The sequence below is a fragment of the Trachurus japonicus genome, chromosome 19, assembly GCF_045865225.1.
Source record: "Trachurus japonicus isolate A0001 chromosome 19, Traja_1.0".
Taxonomy (NCBI): Eukaryota; Metazoa; Chordata; class Actinopteri; order Carangiformes; family Carangidae; genus Trachurus; species Trachurus japonicus.
Window position 1 is genome coordinate 16,383,961 of NC_140925.1, and position 24,497 is coordinate 16,408,457.

The 24,497-nt window shown below is 43.0% G+C and overlaps 1 protein-coding gene across 2 annotated transcripts in view; it reads right to left on the minus strand.

The window, feature by feature from the left end:
- Positions 1 to 24,497, minus strand: part of jmjd1cb (jumonji domain containing 1Cb) — a 108,299-nt gene that overhangs the window by 55,137 nt on the left and 28,665 nt on the right. For both annotated transcript variants that reach the window (XM_085761216.1, XM_085761215.1), the window contains exon 2: positions 9,824 to 10,027. In XM_085761216.1, coding sequence (XP_085617342.1) covers positions 9,824 to 10,027 — 204 coding nt within the window. The remainder of the gene's footprint in view (positions 1 to 9,823; positions 10,028 to 24,497) is intronic.

Sequence of the window (24,497 nt, forward strand, 5' to 3'; positions counted from 1 at the left end):
CTACCTATCTCCGGCACTCACATCAAGTTCATTTATAGAGCACATTTAAAAACAATCAGAGGTGACCAAGGTGCTGCTACAGTGGAGATAAAGCTCCAACACAGACAGCCACAAAAGGCAGAGATAAAATACAAAGACAAGACCAATACCGTATATATATACAAATATAAACTATAAATCGGAATACAAACAATTAAAGATTATATGAATCACTAAAATAACTAAAAGTTTCAATGGAGGGGAATGCTTAACTGAATGAAACCCATAAAACAACTTTAACTCAGAGTCTTAGATTGGAGGGGCAGCCAGTAAAAGGTGCCAGTACAGGTATAAAACCATCTCTGTGTCTGGAGGCAGGTTGGAGTCTTATTGCTGAGACAGATTAACCCAAAACTGAACACAGTAAATCACAAAGGCTGTGTGTTGTTTGTCTGTCTTTTAATGGACCTGGAGTCTAATAATAAAGTTTACTTCCACTAGAAAGCATCAGCAGCCTATGGAAATAACTGACTTCAGAGAGGAAGACAGAAACAGCCTCTCACTGCAGAGTTCATCTGTTCATCAAATTCTAATGAAGATGTTTCAGTGGTTTCTGGTTTTTGACATGAGCTACGTATCTGTGGCCACAGCTGTCTACAGTAGGTAGACAGTAGGTAACGTGTGTTGTTGGTCATTTCTGCATTAGAGAAGTAATGACAGAAGTCATTATTTCTGCCTTGTTGTCATTAATATCAAGACTTCCTTGTCATCCAGTATTTCATATCATGGAGACAGTCAAGGACAGACGTCCGAACTGAAGTCCACTCTACACTGAGCTGACAGAGGGCCATGTGGAGGGAGGTGACCTGGTCCCTGAGATGGTTTAAGAGAATATAGTGAGCAACTATAACACAGTGCTGTGGTCAAAAGGAATCATAATGACACCAGTCTAAGGCAGTAACAGCTGAGAACTGAAATCTCTCCATGACGTTGTTACTGTCTAAGACAAACTGACTAACTGTCTAAGACAAAGACAAATTTCCATCTCCTCCACAACTACAGTACAAGGCCTGGGAGAGGTTAAAAAAAAAGAATAAAAAGTGTCCTCAGCAGGGGTTGGCTGTGGACTGGACTCTAACCCAGTTTCAGTGAAGGACAATGAATCCAGGACGGTGGAGATAAAGTCATTTAGGCCACCAGGACAAGAGCAGACAACTGCACATGAAATATGCGTCATCTGGGTACAGCAGATCTTCGTTGCAGTACCTGATAAAACCATTATGAATGGTGCTTTTCTACTGTGTGTTCAGACCGGGCGAAGGATGTTGCAAATGCCAAAATAAGTCATTCAATTTCCTTTAAGATCACACATGACCCAAAAAAGACAGATCCACACAGCACCTACCTACTGAGTCTATACTGCGCTCTAATCTTTACAATTTAAAGATGAAGTAAAGTTAGGTACAAAGCTGCCAGGGACACATCTGGTATTAGAGTGATCAGTAAATGCTGGAGTTAAAGGCAATAGCATTTCTTTTCAGTTGTTGGAGCTGTTTCACCTTTCATCCAAAAGGCCTTTTCAGTTGTTCAGAACTAAACAACCCTGTCAATCCATGACTATAACCTGAATGACTGCAAACCAACAGACATATTCAAGAAATACCATTCTGGAAGCTGTAGAGGTGCAGTGAGCTTGACGGCAGAGTGTGACATGTGAGACCAGCCATCCTGAGTGCTGCTGCAGTTCAATGACCGAGATCCGTCTCTGATTATAGAGTCACTCTAGATCATTTCATTAAAGCTGTAAAACATTACTGAGAAGCAACAGCGTCAACACCTGCAGCAGCTGGAATGTTCTGACACTGTATCTGTGACTGATGCAGCGGTGGGGTTAGTCAAACACACTGAGTCAACAGTGTTGTCAGGGCTGAGGCAACAAAGGACACACGTCAATGAAAAACAATGTCAGCCCACATAAACATAGAATCTTAAATCATCCAGTGACTGGAATCGGAAAACTGTTTTGTAAAACAGTCATTGTATGAGAAACAATGAGTCTGACTTGGCAGGTGGAAGCAAGTGTGTATCAGAGCACGTGTTAACTGTCTGAGAGGGATGGAAAGAAAAAGTCCAGCAGCTACAGGAGGAGGAATGATGGTAGATTTATTTAAAAGGGAAGGGCTCTGTTTACTGTAACTGTACAATACACTCCAGATTTCTATTATCTCACTAGAACAAATGTTAAACTGCATTTAACACTTCATCAAACGCAGTGTGTTTCTCATACATTATTAATATTACACTATCATCCACTACAGACCTATGTTACATCAGGAAGTTATATCACATCCTGTATGCAGCCAGCTGTCCTCACAGAAAAGGTGTAAGGAGGAATATTTGTCATCACAGGCCACATGTCACACAGAGAGAGGTGAGAGGCTGAGTCAGTGTGTGTGTGTGTGTGTGTGTGTGTGTGTGTGTGTGTGTGTGTGTGTAAAAGAGACAGAGAGAGGTTGGTTGATGGAACAGTGTTTTTCTCTGCCACATGCCACACCTCAGTGTGGTACTCCAGTATTATTCAATCATTACTTGCAGAACTCATTCTGTTACTGAAGAACTGCCAAAACTGTCAAAAGACACACACACACACACACACACAGCTACTACATTGTAATACATTGTGCACAATGTTTACACATAGAATGCTTGCGGTAATTGTATCATGATGTAAACCACATGAGAGCTGAGGCTGTGGCTGATGAGCCCACATCCCAGAATGACTGCAACTGGGTGTTTTTATTCATGGGCTCATCTTCTGAACAAATCAAAGAGATGATGATCCAACTTCCAACTTCCCCCTCCCTCCCCCTCATCTGTCTGACGAGGCAGAAGAAATAGAAAAGACAATGTAACAAGTGTAGTCACACTGCAGGTAAACATGATTTATTGGTGGATCTATTGAGAAACTACAGAAACAAGCTCCAACTCTTTTAAAGCCAGAGGTTCTCTGCAGCATTTTTAACCTCGACTAACACTCTGTTTAGTGTAACTCTTGGAGGATGCACATGCATGAGCATGCACATGGGTGAGGCAGAACACATTCCTGCCAAAGGCTTCACACTATTGCATTGATTTAGAGGTGGCTGCACCAAGATACGCAGCGATGCACCAACAAACAGAGGAGGAGGACTGCATGCTCATAAACATGAATGTAAACCATGCTGGGTAGAAATACTCACAGTACATGTCTGGTGCACAGAGCAGTTGGAGCTGCTGAGCTTCTAATGTGACTCATTTCTTTGTACTACAGTTAATACTACGTCTTCATGATTAACATGGAACAACACACTCACAGCATATAAATAGTTGAATGAGCATCAAACAGGAACTTTTTACAGCCATTGTAGACGGAAGAATACAATATACAACACGTCCACCATGACACACTTCAACACATTAAGTCAAAGGATTTACATCTGCAGTCTGAGGCCATGTGGGAGGAATATGAAGACTGAAGACAGTAAAGAGGCGACAGTAAATCCTGCCTCACTAAACACCTTATCAGTCCCTTGGCAGACAGGAAACCCAAAGAAGACTCATTTCCTACACACACACATAACACACACAGAGGCAAAGTGCATGGGGAGGTGTGAGCACTTCCTCTCTTGTGAACAAAAACAATATGAGAGGAAAGCAGAGAAGCCCCAGTTAGACCTGCTCTCTGTGCATGTGCATGTGTGTGTTTGTGTGTGACGTCGTCCAGGCGTTGTCGCAGTGTATGTGCATATTTAAGTGCATGCATCAGTGTTTACTAAAGAAAGACAGTAAGTGGATGTGTGCATGTGTATGTATAGTACATGTACCCAAAGGCATGCAGTCCGTTACACACACACTACTGTCAGGTAAAGGTCAGTTTTCTCCAGACTCAGCAGAAGGCAAACACACATCTACACATTGTGTAGCTCTGGAATGCTTCCATTATAGACGCATCATGTAGCATGTGGGTTTACGACGATCACTAAAAGTTAATCTACAGTGGCCGATGAACTGTTTTCACTTCATCAAACCCACATCTCACTTTGTGTGGTTGGTGTTTTGTCCCTCACCGTATCACTGAATGTTTCACCGGTGTCTTGGTCCTCCTTCATTCATACACATCTTTAGGTAAAACAGGATGATGTCCATGCTATAGAAAGGTGTTGGGTGTGTAACATCTTAGCTGGGACCAGTCAGTGTACATGTGTGTGCTCCTTTCATCCCAGCAAACCATCTGAAACGTTGCTGGCTATTAATGTTCTGTATACACAACCAGCTACAAGCCACATGTAGTGTTACATCTCCATGTTTACACCGAGTATAAACTGTAAAATCGTGAAGTGACTTGTTTGTTGTGCTCAGCCAAACACACAGCATTGTGTTAGACATTAGTCACTGTAGTGGCATCACACACAAGCTAATCAGATGTATATTTTCATACTTGATTGTGCATACTGTAAAAGCATGAGCCTCAATAAGAAGTGCTTCAGTGCTGGGGGAACAGGGTGTTGTTCAGATCTATCTGTATCTATGGGAAACCAGTGGAAAAGTAACAGAACCATAGAAAAACAGAGCAGGGAAAAACAAGAGGGCTAAATTAAAGCCAAATGTGTGTGTGTGAGAGAGAGAGAGTGGGTGGGTGGGGGATGGGATCTGTGTCAGTGAGTTATGGGGCTGATGCGAGCTGGGTGGGGTCGGTGGGAACTTTACAATACAAGAGACCCGACCTAAACACACAGCCTGAGGCAGGCCTTGCCTTGTCTCAATTGACTGCTGCCATTAAAGCAGCAGCTCCTCACACGACAAGGGTCATCTGTCTCCCCCCCTCTCTCTCTCTCTCTCTCTCTCTCTCCCTCTCTCTCTCTCACACACACACACAACTGTTTGTGACCTTTTCCTTTTAAGACTACAGTCATCTGTTAAAGTATGTCAGTGCAGCTGTGTGTGTGTGTGTGTGTATGTGTGCAGCTAGCCTCAGTGCTGATGTAGGCATCTTTGAATAGAGGGAGAGCAACCTGGCAGTTAATGAGAAGTGTTGTGTGATTCCCGGCATAGTAATATGCATGCTGATGTATAGGGTATGTTTGTGCGTGTGCATGCGTGCATGTGTGTCTGATGAAATGAGCTGTTTCCATTAGCTAACAGGGCTAAGGTTATCCTATAGGAGATATGACACCACAGCCTTACACCCCCTGACACCAGCTGTCATTAGGAACATGCCTCACACACGTGCACATACATGCAAACACTGATAAACACCGTCCTACACATGCGCACACAAATTCAGAATGGAATAAACCCCGTAAACACACAGACTGTATCGATGTCATGTCAAGGTCCTTCTCATCCAAACCATCTAGAACCTGTGGATTATCTGAAGATATGCTCAGACATCACCAAAGGCTGTATGACAGAAGTAGCTCTTTGTATCACATGGGAGAATACACAGCTCTAAATAACATTTATCTGAATAAGATTTGTCCAAAGCAACATCAAAAAAAGGAAAAAAAGAGAGAGATGGGGGTAAAATAGCACAATGTTGAGCACCTGCTGTCAGAGGGAGGAAAGATACACACTGAAAGCCCATTGGTTGGTCACAAGGTAACTGCAGTTCAGTGGTTTTAAGCCAATAAAAGTGTTAACTGGGAGGTGGACATGAGGAGTGAAGCCCTACAATGTTTCACTCATGAAACAATCTGCCTGGAAGAAGCAGAGCGAAACACTGGTGGATAGAGAAAACACAACAGAGATGAACAGCTGCATTCTGCACTGTTTGGTTGGTATAGGTGTGTCGCACATAATGCCTTGAAGCTTTAGGCTACAGGGCTGTGTGTTGGTGTATAGTGCACTGGTTAAAAAGAAAGTTAACATGTGACTACAGTAGTTGTAGTGACTGTGGCCATTTGTCTGTCTTTCTTATGACGGACCACTGTTTGTCAGTAAAGTACAGAGAATAGTGACCTGAGTGTTTCCCCTGCTGCTGTCAGTCAGTCAATGACTTTTTATAAAGAGATATCATATTGGACCAGTCAGTGGTGATCCCAGTGTCACTGCTTCAGGGTGAATCTGAGACAAACAGGTGAGTTTGAAAGTCTGGCCTCTCCACAGCCCAAACACGTGGACCTCAGTGTAACTGGAGACTGTAATCTGCATGTGGGTTTAAGTAGGAATGCTTGCTATATAAACAGTATCTACAGTTCACCTTACAGCTGAATGTAATTTCACACTGTAAACTTGACTGACAGTTTTAGTATCTGCATGAATGAAGAGCAGACATTTATCTATCTATAGAACTAGACTGGAGATCTGTGTTACAACCTGGTCTTTATCTGGATCTTTTCCAGTTCCAATACTGCTGATCAGATTACTGCATCTTCCTGCTGCTCCACCTACAGCTACTACTGCTGCAGCTGTTACTACTACCAGCATTACTTTCTATTAATATCCTTACTACTGCTGCTGCTGCTATCATTAGCCTCGCTGACACTCTGATCAATCCTCTGATAGTGGACCAGAGACAGGTTCTGATGCATATCAGCTCCACCCGCGGTTCTCACCACTAACATAACCGTAACGTCACCTGTCTGAGTGGAATTCCTCACTCTAACTGAGGTGGGTGGCTCCACACTGGGCTCAGCTGGAGATGCATCCATTAACCACCACACCATGGCTAATGTCACATATCAGTTTCAGCTTCACAAATAGGGCTAATGACTCTTTAACCTGTTTATGGAGCTGAATCTAACATCCTTATTATATCAATATATAATGATAACATGATAAAAAATACTCTTCTTTGCACTAAACCCATTATAAAGCGTAGAAAGAGCGGACCAGTCTGCAGGCCGGAGCAGAGAAACAGCTCAGAGAATAAAAGACGGAGAATGAAGAGGGAGTGAGAGACATCAAAAAAGTAAAACAGGTTCAGGCACAACAAAGGTAACCATGAATAATAGAGAAAGGAGAGAAAAGAGGCAGATACACTGTGTGTGTGTTAGAGTGTGGAGGTCACTGGGGTTTAGTTATGTAATGATGCAATAACTAGACTAGCAATCTGCTGGGTCTGCCTGCCTGTCTGCTCGTCTGCCTACTCATCCATCTGTCTGCCTGCAGAGCAGCAGCACATCTCACTTTCTAACAACTTCACATTCACAATCTAATGAAGAACTGAGTCAAAAACCACAAATAAAGGACAGTGGCCAGATGCTGCTTCTCACTCTAAGGTGATAAGAGTTTAACTCTTTCTTTCCAGTTCTCCGTCTTACTTTTTTTAGTTATTTTGCTGCAAACAGTTTGAAGCAGATTGCACCACATTGTTCACAGTGACTGCATACAACAGTGAAACTGTTCAACCAGTTCTTGTGGTACTTTCTCTGTTGCGCTTCATAAATCTACAAGTGCTTCACAGAAAGACTCAGGTCATCATTTTTATTATTTCTCTCTGAGCTGCAGAGTGGCCAGTGTGGCATGATGGAGTTAGTGCTGTGTAAAGGTTCAAGATACTGAATCTACCACATGGACAAGTGTAGCATAAGTATTTGTAGAGCACCTTGATGTTATTAACCAGACTTTATTTGTTCCATTTTAGACTCATTACTTCAGTAATGAATCAGAGCTTTAGCTGACACTCCAGTCTGCCTGCCGAGATCCTGTCAATTACATTTGTGACTTTAAGTATTTATTCAATTAGCTAAAATTCCTATTAACACCACAGAAAACTAGGAAAGCAACATGAAGCGTTGGTATTTCAATGTCACTGTCTCTGTATGTTTGTGTGTGTGTGTGTGGATGTGTGTGTGAAGAACAGTCCTTTGTTGTAAAGGTGCTGCTTTCAATGAAAAGAACATTCAAGCTACAAAAACAGTCAGTCCTGCAGGAAATAAATGTTTTTCACATTTTCTGCTTCATGTGTACCTTTGAAATCTTTTAGGTTTATGATTTCACTAATATCAATTAAAACTGAACGAGCTATCTGACATTTACTGCTCTAAAATCAGTTACTCAGTTCTTTTTGAAGCACACAGCTTTATTTCCCACTTGTACGTGTGTCTCTGTACTAGATTTTGATGTTGTTGCTATGACAATGGCAGCAGGGCAGTGATATGACGAATAAGTGAAGAAAGCAGGCAGACAGTGAGAAAAACAACTGGAGTGTAGAAGTCTTTGAACTCTTATCTCCCATGCGTGTGCCAGATGGCGCTATGCACTCCGCTATTACATAACCAAAACACTGAATCACATTTCCATGCACACACTCCACACACAGTTGAAGCCGCACACGCAAACACAAACAAATATGCGCACAGTCCAAGACTAAATGTCATCAATGTCAAACATTTATGAACCAAACCCTTCAGTCAGCAGCAACACAAAAACATGAGTCCACTGCCAGAGACAAGCGCAATACTACAGCGTGAGCATATTTATGCAAAGCACTGTTGTATGATACAGTGTGTGTGTGTGTGTGTGTGTGTGACAGCTTGACACACAAACAACAACAAAAACACCACAGCAACCACACTACCACCACACGAAAGCATGAGAGTATGTGTGTGTGATGACAGACCCACAGAGCAGACGCAGCATCACAGTGCAGATGTGTTCACTGATAACTCTCACTCACACACACAGACACACACAGACACACACAGACACACACAGACACACACAGACACGACAGAGTGAGACGTTCTAGTTGAAACCACTCTCAAATACATTTGAAATGTGGTTTCAGCTGCTACTTGACTGTGTACAGTCAGTGAGGAGCCCTGCAGCGTTAACCCGTGGTAAACCCAGGAGGTCCAGAAATAACCCTTTAAACACAAGCTCCACGTTAACAACATCATCCTGAAATCAGATCCTCTGCTATACTGTGTGAATCTATGTTGAACTTCAATAGTTATGACAGGCTGTATTATCTCTGGTTGGATGTCTGCAGTGTCATATTGAACACAAAGCATTCATTCTGTTTCAACTGGCTGCTCATCTGTTATCAGTATATGGTTTCTGACACGGTGTTGGGGAGAAGTTTCACTGCAAGATAACTCCTAATTCAAGTACTCTGCATTATCTATTACTTCAACACATTCACATGTGAAAACAAGGCAGAACTAAACTGGCAGACAGTGTTGATGTGCTTTGTGTTACACTGTATAAATGATCAGTCCTTGATTATTTCCTTCTGCTATGAAATAAACACAGTAACAAGTTTAGCGCTGTTTCTCTCCTTGTCTCCACGGCCACCCTCCATCTCTGGCTCGTGTTCTCACTCACATCTCATCTCTTTATCTCTGACAACTCAGGAAGTGTAATCAGGTTTATAATCTTGCCTGAGTGTCAGTAAACATCAAGTCCTTCACCTGACGTCTCGCTGTTGATTCTAGTAGTGTATCGCCCAGTGCTTCATTACTGTGAATGAAGCCGTACACATGTACACAGACAGGAACTACTGCCCAACAACTAGAGAGATTAACTTTCTGGTTTCTGGTGGAAACACAATCTAAGTTTCTTAAATGATTCTGAAAGGTTCAAAGACCCAGTCACATAATTTGCAGATCCACTGTTAAACACTGACTTTAAAGAGTGACAGTTCTCTGATGGCGACCAGGACAAGGCTGAACACTCAGTAACCACCGATTTCCATGGACACAGACACACCAACAACAACAACAACAGCGACAGAGTGAGGATGAAGAATGATCAGAATGGTCTCGGGGAAAACACTGCAGTGAACTTTCAACAGCAGAGTCACATGGCTAACTGCTCCTATTACTGTGCCCAGCCTATAAATAGAAAACAAAGGTCTTACCAGGGCAGGCCACTGTATGTGTTTGGCCTTGGTTGCCTGCAGCAGGCCTCCTGCTCCTCCACCTGCTCCTGCTCCTCCTCCTCCTGCTCCCTCCTTCCTCTTGGCCCAGACCAGCTGGTGCTCCAGTAGAAACAGCTGGAAATCCTCATAGACCTTGACCCACTCTCTCTTCTCCCACTCCTGATCATCAAACTCCACATATACCTGTACAACACACAGAGAAAGAAGAATTCATTAGCATGACAAACCATAATAAGCCAGTGCAGTTTGGTTGAGTATGTTGACTGGGTTTGGAGCCGACTGTTTGGACGTTTGACTTCAGAGGGAATGGTTGGGATTTTTAAACATTTTCCACAGTGCAGGTCGGCCTTGCACCATTTAACACCAAATCCTACACTCAGAATAGAAGAAAGAAAAGCTGGATGGATCCTGTCCCCCTGTTTGAATCCAACCCAGGCCCTTTAACTTTAAAGACATGGACAAAAAACGCATGTTTCTGTTACGCTGATCGTGGCAACTCTCCACATTATCAGCATGGATTTCCTTCTTTTGATATTTCGAACAGGTAAAACCTCTTTCATACACTCACTAACCAACCACAATATCAACTGTTCTGGCATTATGGTGAAGTTATGGAGCTGTATAGTTCAGATGTTTATTTAATTATTTTCTAAATAAAATATTACCAATAAATGAATGAATGAATGAATAAATAAGACACAGAAAAAAACATTTGCTGCCTGGGCCCCATGTAACAGGAACCCTAAAAGCTGCCAAACTCTCATGAAGCTGGAGAGGAAAGAGAGGAAACAGGAGGAAGACAGGAGCTGGAGTGGAACAGGAAGGAAGAGAAGGAGTAAGAGTACAAGCTAAACGAGAGGAAGGGGGAAAGAAGAAGATAAAGGCAGAGGAGTCACACCTCTGATGGGAACTGCGACAGAAATAACAGGGATGGACCAGTCAGACAAGCCATGTGCATTTTTCATGCAGTGTTACACAGGATATAAACTCGTGTCACGTGAGACACATGCCACATCTGATCACCTCCTCAGTGTTTTCACCCTGGGTCTGTTTGTTTGTCAGTAGAATTATGCAGAAAATACTGAACTGATTTGCTCCAAACGTGATGGAAGGATGACTTTATTCTAGGTTCATATTAAATCAACATTTTAATAGACAAACAAAGCACACACACACACGCACCCAGTTCAGGGTAGAATATAGCAGCTGTTTGCAGCAGATAATATTAAATGCAATTTGATCACATGAGGTTTCCTAACGTCACAAAAACCTGTTCTGTTTGCAGTCTTAGTTTATGAGCTTGCTATGCCAGCGTGCATCTGTGTGTGGGTGTGCATGTGCACACCAATGACTGCATACATTGATATTGTGCGGTGACGCCATCAGACATTGATCAAACTCCCGTCCATACATCCACCTGATTCAACTGTGAGTCAATCACAGCTGTCAATCTATCAGACCCCCTTTAACAGCATTAAATAACTAATTAAAAACCAGATGTACCAGATAAATGAGCACTCAAATGACTGAAATGATCATTGGGAAACATTTATTTGATGTGTTCTATTGATTTTTATTGAGTGCGGCCCACATATGGAGTGGGTGGGGTTTATGATTAACCGTCTGGTCCCAACCAACATGTTCTGGCTTTACTTTTAGGAAGCCATGACAGGCATAAGGCATCTGTGTCGCCCATGTGTGCCCCCTCTTTTGTTTGTTGTGTTTGTCGTCTATTAATCTACCTACCTGTCTCTATTCTTTGTTTTATCAGGTCATCTGACTCCTCGCCTCCTCTGTTTCAGGTATATCAGTAGCTACCAGCACACTGCTCTCTCCACCGTCATCAGCTCTAACCCGTCACTCTGACGCTCTCCCGTCTTCTATCCATTCTTTCATCTCCAGTTCACCCCAGACAACAAAGGGTTCACCTCCATCTGTCACTGCCTGAGTCGCTGAGTTCAGGTGAGTGTCATTAACTCACTATAATTAACTGCTTCTTCTTTCAGTTTAATGCCATTTAGAGGCACAACTGGCACTTACTTTAATGACATCATCTACATTCTTCAACTATTATTTGATTAAATGATTAACTGCTTACAGTGTCAATTAGAAATTATTATCATGATGCCCTACAACATTTGTGGTAATATTGTTGGGTTGGGTCACAGGATGCAGGAAGTTATTTTACTTTGATGTGTCGCAAAATGTATCTTTGTTTATAACTCTATTGTTCAAAACATGTATGAGAAAGTACACCATCTGCTTTAATACAGATAATGAAGTTCAAAGTGACTTGACGCACAATACAAACCACAGTCTTTCCTAACCCGTAACCAAAGAGCTTCTGTTGCCTAAACCACAGACCTGGCTCAGGATGTGAACCTGGTGCACTGTGAACCACTCATCCACCCCATGATGATGCAGAAGCATAAAACCACGGTGGATACCATCACAGTGATGTTTCTCTGCTTCTATAGGCTACACTGTTCATGTCACTGACACCATACCATGCACACTGTGTCACAGCATGACGTGACATCACAACAGCCACAGTGCAGGGGTGGGTTTAGCCATGAAAAGCTGTGTAAACCGAGCTCAACCTATGGACATCACACTAACACACTCTAACTGCATTAAAGTGGCACTGTTAGTACGGTGGGGTGTGACACTCTGAAGTGCTGCCAGTGTAGAGCCACAGAGGGCAGACATGAAAAGAATAAATCGATGCATTACATTACAAAGCCTCTGACTTGCTGCTGTACAGGTAGAAACATAAAAAGGGTAAAATTCTTATGGAAAAGAAACAATACGGCGACAGCAGCTCGTTTCCTGTTTTCAACATGTCACACTACGGCAGCCACCACAGCATTCAGATCAAAGGCATCAGTCAAAGGAAAACGCAGCCGTATTGTGCCTCTCCTCCTCCTCCTCCTCCTCCTCCTCCTGCAGCAGCTGGCCTGTGTTCCTCTCTGTAATGTCAATGGTGCTCTCCAACACTCAAGGATCATCCCACTGCCTTTTCACCTGGCCTGACCCTGGCATCCGTCTTCACTATGCATGCACAGAATCACAATCTTATAATTGTCGAGGTGTCTTTTTAGTAATTCAAGCGTGAAAGCTGCCTTTTAATTCTTTGTGCAGGAAAAATTAACACTAGGGTGTGTGTGTGTGAGTGTGTGTGTGAGAGTGCACCACAGTAGCAACAGCTATATATCCTCCTGATCCTATGAGCAATCAATGCCTAAACCTAAGGCTGAGTTATGCGTGGCAGCTCTCTGCAGAACAAAAACACCTCACCACAAACACACACAGCAACTGGTTGGAATAAATGATTCTATGCGTCGCGGTGCCTTTGTTCTGCATCATATCTGTCTGTACAGATTAGGAACATATACTGTACACACACACACACATACACAGGGTGAGGGCTGCAGAGAGAGGGGGAGGACAGAAAGACAGACTCTGTCCTGCTGTCAGTGTCATCTGTCTGTGCACTGACGACCATCAGAAGACATTTTAACAACCCTGACACGTCCAGTGCAGAGAAGCTGCTATATTCTGTCCAAACAAAGAAAAGCACACAGACGAGTACACCGGCTATTCAGCTGAGAGAAACATACACATGCTAGGGAGAGGAGGAAACTCAGTGTCTGGTGAGTCTGTTGCCACAGTAACTGCAGGCAGCAGTGAGCGTTGGCCATGGACACACAGACACACTCACACAGCTCTGAATCAGTAGGCTCCTATCAGCCACAGTGAGCAGGATGAGAGACAAAGGGAGAGAACAAAGGAGAGCAGGAGCCATACGTACAACACTGTACAGCATCCCGTTTTTATCAATATGGCCTCTCACCCTCACCACAGGCCATGGCGCTCTCTTCTCTAGGCTCGCCCATAGCGCTCATTAAAGACACCGAGCTCCACATGAGAGTGAAGCTGAGTGTCCAGTGCGACCCCCCCCCCACACACACACACACACACACACACACACACACACACTGTGCAGATGGTGTGAGTGTGACTATGTGTGGCTGAATGATTCAGGAGCTCAGAGCTGGCAGAGGCGTTCGCTTTTCAGACGGCTCCACAAATCTGTAGTGATGCACCTGGTGATGGTATTTGGGTTGGTTGCGTCACACTGCTTATCATTCAGCAGTGTGTCTGCAGCATCCAGACCATCAATAGATCCTGTTACTGGTGGCGTTTACTCACTGAGATCATCTCATAGTGGAAGGTCGTAACAACACACACATACTAAACATATCAGGGCTCCAGGATAACTTGTAGCAGGAGCACAGTGGCTCCTAACTTAAAAATTTTAATTTTAGGAGTGCAAGCAAAGAATTTAGGGACACACACTGTAATTCAACTTGCAAAGCAAATATTTACATTTCCTTCTCATTCATGATCCTCACACACACTGGCTGCAAAGACAGATTCAGGATTCTTTGAGTCGCCCCTTAGGCGTTTCACTACAAAAAAAGAGAGGAAAATTTACTGGTTTCACATGTGATGAAAAATGTACTTTTTGCCTCCATGTAGAGGCAGTGTGGAGCCCTGCATATAGATTAAAGGTTCTACTGGTGCAAACTGAAAATTTACACTTTTCAGTCAGTCAGCTCATCCATACAATGTAATCCACCTTCTCCTCTGATTGAGACTGAAATTATGCCTCCTACAGGACTAATACAATAATCGTTTTGTTATTCTGTGTACTGTAATAACTAGTGTGAAGCCAATGTAAGGCCCGGGGTGAGGACAGAGTATGCACAGTCATTTGTGTTTGCACTTATTAAGAACACCTGTACACCTGATTGATCATGCAGGTCACAAGCTTCAGTTCATGTTCACATCAAACAGCAGCGTGTGACTGACTGTGCGTGAGTGAGTGTTGGTTTTTTGAAACAGCTCATCTCTTGGATTTTCACACAACAGTCTCTAGAAATTTTGCACAAAAAAAAAGAAAAAAAACTCAAAAAGAAAACCAATCCAGTGAGCAGCAGCTCTGTGGTGATGAGGAGAACGGACTGACAGACAGGACACTCTTCACACTGTGGCTGCAGGTTGCTGCTGCCGTCAGCCCAGAACAGAGAGCTCAGGTCCTTATTACCGATCCATCATGGTTAGAGTGTCACAGTCTGTCTGAGTATCGATGCCCACCGTGTTCATCCATTTAGTTTGCCGTCTTTTAATGGCTACTTCCAGCAGGAAAAATGTTTCATATTACAAAGCTAAAGTCGTCTCAGACTGGTTTCATGACCGTGTCAGTGAGTTCAGTGAATTCCTGTGACCTCTCCAGTCACCTGAATCCAGTAGAAAACCCTTGGGATGAGGTAAAACGGGAGATTGGCAGCTTGAGTGTGCAGCTGACAAATCTGCGGAGATGGTGTGATGCAGTGGTGTCAGTTTCCACACGGCTGAAGGGACCTACAGGGTTAGTGTGCTATTCCTGATAAAGTGCAGAAAGCATCTCTGTGATTGTTTTTTGGATGTTCATATAAGCTTTATGACTGTGACTATCGGTGTACAGGAGGTAGATGTGTGTTTAGCTGTGCACAATGTATAATCTGCCCATCACTAAAGGCTGTAGAGCTGCTTTCTGGCTGGCTGCACCAGAGGCCGCTGACAGCCAATGAGCACAAGGCGTGAAAGCAAACAACCAATGCAGGGAGAGCAGCGCTATCTGCCTTTTAAATAGAACAGCAGAAAAAGCTGGAGAAAACACGTAGCGATACGGAGTATAGAATACAAACGAGAGCGGAGACACTGCTGCCACTGGGAGGAATAATGGATCCAATATGACGTCAAGATAACGATGAAGCTGAGAGAATGTGGGATTTTCACTCCACCTCATTCTTTATGTGAATTATAACTCTCCTTTGGCTCTCGTTTTGCTGGAATGACCTGGATGTGAAGTGTCAACAGTCCTGGATCACCGACCCTCACCACTTTCACTCGAGCTGTTTTAACCCTTTTGATAAGTGAAGGCTGTCAAGCAGCTACATGACCCTCTTCCTTTTCTATCTGCCTGTCTCTCAGTCCCAGCCTTGCCCTGTTGTAAGTCATGTCCACACACACACACATGCACACACACACTGTAAGCTCTATCCTGTTCTCCAAAACTCTAATCTGATTTATTGAGCTTGACTGCACAGAAAACATGTAGTCCAGGCAGGCAGGCTAAAAAGACCCCTTTATCCCTTTACCCCCACCCCACACCCCAATCACAGTGCACATACATAGAACACACAGTTGACTACTAGATGGGGGATTTAATTCCAAACCTCCCACTGTATTTAGCAACAGGCAGCCAGTCCCGCCGGAGGAGACTTTACATCAGAGCCAACGTCACCGCAACCAGGCTCAGTCTTATTGTGAGCCACTTGTATATTTCTCATTAAAGGGTACTTGTCGATATCAAGAGCATCTTTGCAAAAAAGACGGTATATTTCTGCTCAGTTAGTTTGGTCTGACGGCCAGCTCTAGAAAAGACTTTGGTGTTTCTCAACTTGTATTTCACAGTTATTGGGGTCACTGAACTCCGGGGAACGTTCAGAGCTTCACAGCTTTACAAACAGCTTCTTTTTTCCATCAGAGGTGTACAGAGGGCTTCACAGACCTCACAAACTCACTGTCTAAACTATGTCTAATCAAGTCAATTATCCACAGGTGGACTAAATCAAGACTCAACTTCCAGCCTCGTCTCAGGGATAATTAAAGCAAACAGGAAGCACCTGTTAGGAGCCGTGGGAAAGGCTCTAAAAACACAGTTTCACATATTTATATTAAATATGCAGCAGGACTGTCTTTAAACATTAGAGTATAGAACCATTTACAAATACATCTTCAACTAAATACCACTGCATAATGTGATAAAATAGCTGAGATGAAGACGGCAGCTAAGCTGCATCACTGCTGTGCTAATGTGGAATCATGAAGGGCACAGACCTGCAGGGTCTGAGAGGAGACAGACAATGAGAGAAAAGGAAAACAACATAAGAACACAGCATGAGTGGCACAGGCTAATGAGGAGCATGAGTAAGAAATGATAAATACAAAAACAAAGGGGGTTGGTGATGGACAGGAATGACTCAGTAAAAAATGGAAATCAGAGGTAAAAAAAAAAAGAATCATTGACTTAGACCTGGTTAGAAATATCAAAATGACAATGGAGAGACTTTACAAAATAGATTTTTTTTTTTTAAAGAAGGAAGAAACAGTACAAAAAGGAAGCAAAATTAAATTGTGCAAAAACAGAGAAGAAAGGGGGGATTTAATGAATTCATGTCAGGAATGAAAGAGCAATAAAACTAGAACAAGGTGGTGGCTGACATGGATTCAGGGGCACAGGGCAGGACAGACACAGAGGGAGACAATGAAAGATGTGAAGAAGATGAAAATGATGAAGAGGAAAGCATGATCACTGACAGACAGCAGAAAATGACGCATGAAGGAGAAGGAATGATTAAGGGGAGAACAAAAGAAGAGAATCGAAGGAATGTGACAAAAAAACATCAAGTAAATGAAGATGAGAGAAAGATGTCCAATGCAACTAATGGCAATAAGGATTAGGACAGAATAAAGGAGGATGGATGAGATAAGGTTAAAATCTTGCTTCCTGGAAATGGAGTGACTAGCCTACCACAACAGCCAGGTTGACAACACTGTAACTAAGGCACCTCGTCCCTGACAACGGACCAAATGATGCTGCTGCTGCTGCTGCTGCTGCTGCTTTCTACTCCTAAAGAATATCAATCAGTGGGGGGAGAGAGAGGGAGAGAGACTTTGATAGAGAGATGGTCCCCCAGAGGTACATAAATATATGAAGCAGCTTCTGAGTCGCTGGGCTGCTGGCTGGCTTCCCCTCGCAATTACCAACAACCAAGAAAGACTCAGACAGAGACTGAGGGAGCGAGAGAGAGAGAGAAATCTCATCAAGCAGGGAGAGTGAGCAGAGAAGAAGAAATCTCATCATGCAAAACAGAAATTCAAGTAGGGCTGCTGTGGGCAAAGACACGTTTGATGTTCTCTCCTAATACAAAAACACAGAGACTCAGAGAGACTCTATGTGTATGTGTGTGTGTAAGGTTTTATGACTACTGAAATTGCTACAAGGGAGAATGGTGGGGCAACTGTAAGACATGGAGATGAATGAGGACAAAGAGACAGAGAGGGGCAGAGAGAGAGAGAGAGAGATGGAGGAATGGCAATCTGGCCACCCAGCAGCTAATCATGCATTATTACCCTCAAGAAGAATGGACTGAGCTGTGTGTGCTGCTGACACACAGACACACACATCGACTGCTGCTCCTGTTACATTTTTCAGCCCATCAACTACTTGTTGGTTCTTCCTGCGCGCACACACACACACACAGTCACAACACACACACTACTTTAAAGTCATCTTTAAAAACGTTTTATATTCAACACGTTGTATCAGCCCCTTGTGTGCTACATTACGCACCACCACCTCCCTTCATCATGTTTACATGCTGTGTTGTAGGGGCGGTGGGGTTTGATGTGCTCCATCAGTCAGCCATGTATGTGATCAAGTTATATAATTGGTTGAGTGATTTTTAGTGTTTCAAAATTCTCACTGGTAGCTACACTTTCAAAAATGACTCTGCAGATGTCTGTAAATTCCACTGGTGACATGATAGTTGCCGTTTTAGCTGCAGAGTAACCAGTTACTATTTCATGCTTGTTCTATTGTCTCAGCAGGAACAGAGAAACATGTGAATGACTACAGCATCATCATTCACTGGATTAAAACACAGTTCATGAGCACAGAGACACAAACAGATGAAGGGCTGGAACCAGCTGGGTCGAATGCAAATACGACACATGATGGGAGCTGTTCAGCGATTCCACAGCAGCTTTCAACTGTGAGATTCTGCTCTGCTCAAGGGGTGCTGGGCTTTCACCACATATTCTGCCTCTGCTCTGTAACAGTCATTAAACCTGTCCGGACTGCTGTGAGGAAAAAGAGCATTTACATTTAACTGCGGGGCTCTGATGCAGAAAGCGTAGGACCTGATGTGAAAACTGAATATTAATCATACATATCATTTAGAAAATACCAACTAAATAAATGGCTGGGATTTCTGCATGCTTTTAGCTGAAGGTGAAACCACTCTTGTTAACAACATGAGTGTTGCATGTGGTTGCATACATCACTCTTTTCACGCCTGCAGTGTCAGAATGAGGGTTTTTACTGCTGTGGGAATGGATCTAAAAATGAACCAGATATCATAATAACACGTGCACTTTTTAGCGCTCTAGGTAATAATTACTGACTTTGTCGGCCATGTCACACTTACACCGTCTCATCAGTGCAGCCAGGGCCCTGTGCTGCATCCTCTCCTCTAACTGCCCTCTTTCTATTTCTCTCACTGACACCATCATAATAAAAATGCAAAAGTACCATGAAGAGAAACCTCTTCTGAGAGAGGTCCATGTGTAGACTAGAGATCACCTATTACACACCGTGGCAAACGCCTTTACATCCAGGCGACACGGCCAGACAGATAAGGTCGAGAAAAAGATTTGTAACGTGTCGGTAAAGTCACCAAACCAATAAAATGCTCTGAATGCGGTTTAACAAGATCACAAAGAGGAGATGATCTTGAAATGGTCCAACCAGGTTAAAGATCCAACACAACAGAGACAGAGAGACAGCGAGGGGGAAAGAATGGCTCTGTTGTGGACGCTCACTGGGATGGAAGTAATGCGAAGGAGAGGGACGGAATAAGAGAGCAGATGAGCTGAAGTAATACTCAATGACAGCATGAAGAGACATCCCCTCTTCTACAAGGTCATCTCTCCCTCACTCTGTTTCTCTCTCTCTCTCTCTCTCTCTCTCTGTCTCGCTCTACCTCTCTCCGTCAAGCCCACATGGGAACCGGAGCAGACACAAGATGGCAAGAACGACAGAAAGAGCAGAGAGATGAAACGCACAAGGGAGATTTGGGAGGAATGAGGAAAATGTGGGGAGAGGAAGAAGAGAAGAGGAGGAGGAAAAAATAGCAAACAAAGAAAAAGAAAGATGGAGAGATGGAGAGCAAGCGAGTGAGCGGCAAAGTAAACAGCCTTGAGCAGAGTGATGTGACCCTGCTTCCCCCCCTCCTTTATTCCTCCTTCATCTCTTCCTTGCGAAGGATGTGTGGGCCCAGGAGAGAAGGGGGGAGGGAGAGGTGAGAGGAAGAGAGGGAAGGAAAAGGCTCATCCAAAAATAGCTCAGTGTTGTTGTAGACGCATTACTAGGAAAATACTTACGCAAACACTTCCTCCTGAGCCAAACATTTGGGGCTGAATCTGGTTTATCTGTGACCTGTTTCCACATGTTCTATTGCTATACATCACAGCAGCCCTCATGTTCTCACAGAGCACGTGTTCACTTAGCTACTGCAGCTCATTAGCCCCGACACATGTGAGACATCAAAGTAAACAGTGGACCTCTGTAATACGTCACCTGAGTTTATACAGTTCTTCTACCTGACGAGGTGCTGCCTCACAAAGAGGTGTGACGTTGTCTTTCTTGTTTTAAAGGTCCAGTGTGTAATATTTGTCAAGGTTTATTGGCAAAATCTGAATATACTACCAATGAATATATTAGTATAAGTGTATAATCGCTATAAAATAAAATCTGTTTTCGTAGCCTTATTCTTCTTTTATATCAAGGGTCTTGCTTAGAGAGTGTCACCATCTTGCGCCGCCATGTTGGTACGGAATAGAAAATCCAGCCAACCGGAGAGCATGTTTCAAGAGTTTCACGTTCATAAACAAACAATAGAATTATTTAATAGATAAATAATAGAATCATAATGCTAGATGCCACTGTTTTCCCCTCATTTTACACACTGGACCTTTAAAGGAGATGCTTGGTATTCTTACTATTCCATGAGAAAACCACAGCCTGCTGTTTGATTTGATGTGATACTGTTTCACTTCTCGACTCTGTCCGAGGCTCACTCTCATTCAACATAACACTTCTAAACTGAATAATAAATACACATGTAACAACAAAAAGACGAAACTGGTTGGTGACTGGTGTTAATGTTTTGACTGATCTGTGGATTTTTGACTGAGTAGGTCTCTAAATCAAATGACTAATGATTCAGATCATTAGGCCATGGATATACATCAATCAACCAAAACACTAAAACCAATCGTCTGCTTCAATGTCATGGCCGATCCACACACCTGTGATCTGTTCCAGAGTCTACACTCTCCTCTGCAGAGACCTATAAGTTTTGGACCATACGGTACTCTGTACCCTGCATCATCCTGTATACATCCTAAATTATTAGTATCCTTCCACAGCACATACAGTTGGTGCCAGGCTGCAAATGGAGCCTATTAACCAACACTGAAATGTACAGTCCAGTCTGCAGGAGAGCATCATTACTGTAGGATTCATTTGTATCAACATGTGCCATGAAGACTATGCTGACCAGTGCATATCTGCTGCATTTCTTTTAGAGACTTGTACTGTGTTGCTCCTGTGCATGTCAAGCGTGTACTACAGAAGTAACGGAGAAAGAGTTGAATTTGAAAAAGAAGAGGAGGAAGGAAAATGTTGTGGCGAGCAGCCAGCAGCACTTTTCCTCTTGAAATTTACTGCAGCCTGTATACATGATTCAAAGACTGCTGACTGCCTGACTTATAGACGCAGACTTGCAGGCAATTCCAATTTGTTTCTCAAGTCCAACCTTTAGGGCTGTCTGCCCTTCATTTGTAAGTGATCAGGTCAGATTTGTGTGTTCAGGCATTATTAAGCAGCAAATCAGCTCTGTCTGCTGAGGAAACAACATTGGTGTGCACATGTGCACTGCTAATGAAGTGGCTGTCTCGCTCTACATACTGTAGTGTCAATACAGAGCTATTAAATATGGAATACTGTAGGGAGCACCAAAAGAGACAGTGTTGAATATTCAGCAGGAGGCAAGGACACAAACTGGAAGGAAAAAAAACACTTTTCTTTTCTCTCTGCCACTTTTTCTTCTTCTCTGCATTTCCCTTCCTTCCTCCTCACTCACTCCATCTCTCCCGATAATACAGCTCTAATAATAGCTGAGTTGCATCGAGACAATTGTTCGGTGGAATCTAGGGCAGCCGCTGCAGAGGCAGTATGGGAAAATCCCTGTTGCCTTCTCCAGCCTGTGAGCCTGCCTGCGGACTGTGCACGCTTCTGCGTGTGTTAGTATTCTATCCATCCTGCACAGGAAGAAAGAGACAGAGGGCTGATTACTTGTTACATCACGCCAACAGAGTGATGCTTTGAGTCGCTGCTGGATGTTTGTAAAAACAACAGTGGGCAGATCTTTCATGAAATTTTAGGTGATGCCTATCTCACAAGTTGTACTGTGTGTGCCAGCAGAAACATCTGTCTCCACACATCTGGATTCTTCTTCATAACAGCAACCAGCCTGAATACTGCACTGTTAATGTCAGACTAAAGGAACTAAGGGGAAAGAAACTAACGCCTCTTTGCTAAACATTTTGAATACTGAAACAGACGCAAGATTAAACTAATCAAACTGCTGCAGCACACTGAGTTGAAGTGTTTAGTTACAACAGTTTAATCTCTATGCTGTAACATAACGTGTGCATAATCCTATACTTATGTGCACCTTCTGAAGCAATTAATTACTGTCAAATTAGTTTAATAATCCCTGATTAACTTGTCCCTGTACACAGAAAACAGAAAGTCTTATGTGCAAGTTCTTGTTGTTTGTTTGCTTCACCGTGCTAGCTGGTTGTAGGTCATATGCAGAATGTAAAGGACAAACTACAGCTAATATCCTATCAAGTCACTTTTCCCACTGTGTCTTAGCAACAGTGGACAGAGAAAGGTGAAGTGGTTGTAAACTGTCATTCAGCAAAGTTTGAGTATATGTCTCCAGAGAAACAAACAGTCAAACACACTAAACCGTGCGACAGCATTGGCTGACAGCATCAGTTACAGTGTGTGGGCCCTGCTATCACCCTTTACAATGTGCAGGTCGGTGTGATGAACAGGAATGTCTCCCAGCTCCAGCAGCTGCTCTCACCCATACCTCTCTCAGTCTGGACACATAGTGCTGCTGAACCTCCATGAAAAGCTTCAACTCATTTCAGTCTTTAGTCGTTAATATGCTACTGTACATACAGAGGGTTTGTTTAATGTGCTTAAAGAACATGGAGGTTAGGGTGTTTTGAAATTAAGACTACATAGTGAGATATTCACATCAGCATTTCTATTTTTTCTCAGTTCAAGTCAAAACACTGGTTAAAAGTTCAGTTTTGTCCTCTGCTCTACGAAACTGCCCCCAAAACCAAGTATTAACAACACTGTGAATTCTGTTGAATCTTAGCCTATATGAGAAGTGTGACATACTGTAAAACAAAGTCCAGAAGAAATACTCTGATAATACAGTGAAAGTAAATAATGTGTGAGTGGCTATCAGGAGTGTTATTTTAGTGCACTGATGAGTGCATCAATGTGTGTGTGTGGGAGGTCTGCTTTGACATTCCTCCAAAATGTGTGAGAGCAGCTGACAATCTCAGACTTCAGGACATTTCTACATGTTCTGTGGATTAACAACAGACAGACTGACACTTCTACAGGAGAACCTGCTGGAGTGTTTAATATTATGAGTCTCTTCTAAGAATCTGCTCTGGTAATTGACCCCTGACATTTAATTCACTTTTGATATTTTAATTGACCTCGATACTTCACTTTTTTTTTATGACTAACCTCTACTAAAGCTTCTGTGGAAACACCTGGACCTGACATCCACACGCTTTTGTTTCACCAGTGATTAATTGTTAGGGACTGGACTTAAGTATTCACCGATGTGGTGGAGAAGCAAACACCTATAGTAACAACATGCAGGAGGCCAAAGCTTGTGTTCATGTCTCATGTTTCATTTTCTTTTGATCTGAATTCACTGTTTCGTATGCGTTACATAATCTCAAGTCCAGAGGCCAAACTCCAGCTGTTATCAGCTGGAAAGTGTTAATTGTGAAACAGTGGTGTCACAGTAGTGAAACCGTAAAGCAGTAGTTCAATTATAGCTGACTGAGAGAAACAGAGTTATGACACTGTAGAAACACTGATGTGAAGCCCGGGCTGCATACATTCCTCAAACAAACACAACATTGTTGACATGAACTGTCTCTGCTGTGGGACAATACAGAATGTTTTCAGAGAAGTGGTGAGGAAGTTTTCCTCTCAGACAGCTCTACAGTCTGCTATCAGCCACGTTCTACTGGTGACACGCTGATAACTTGTGCGTGAGTCGACAATTTAGGCCAGCTGCTCCCAAACTAAGGTCATGAACTCCCAGAGGGTGAGTGGTCACAAGATGCCGACAGGGGAGAGACTATTCATGTTATTTATTTACTCTTTGCCTTTTTACTCGTGATACACTGAATACATTTTATTTTTCCAGTCACATTTCTGTTGAAAACTCCTCATGAGAAGCAATAAGACAGAGGGACAATCAGCGTGTTAGTACACACTGATTATAAAGGGAGTAAAATCTAAAAATGCATTCACACCACTGAGCCCCCTCTTCTGTGTTCAGTCAGTGCAGCTCAGTCATGGATCACATCATTCATTCAATATTAAGAAACTCAGACAACAGGGATAAATGCAAGGCCAACACAA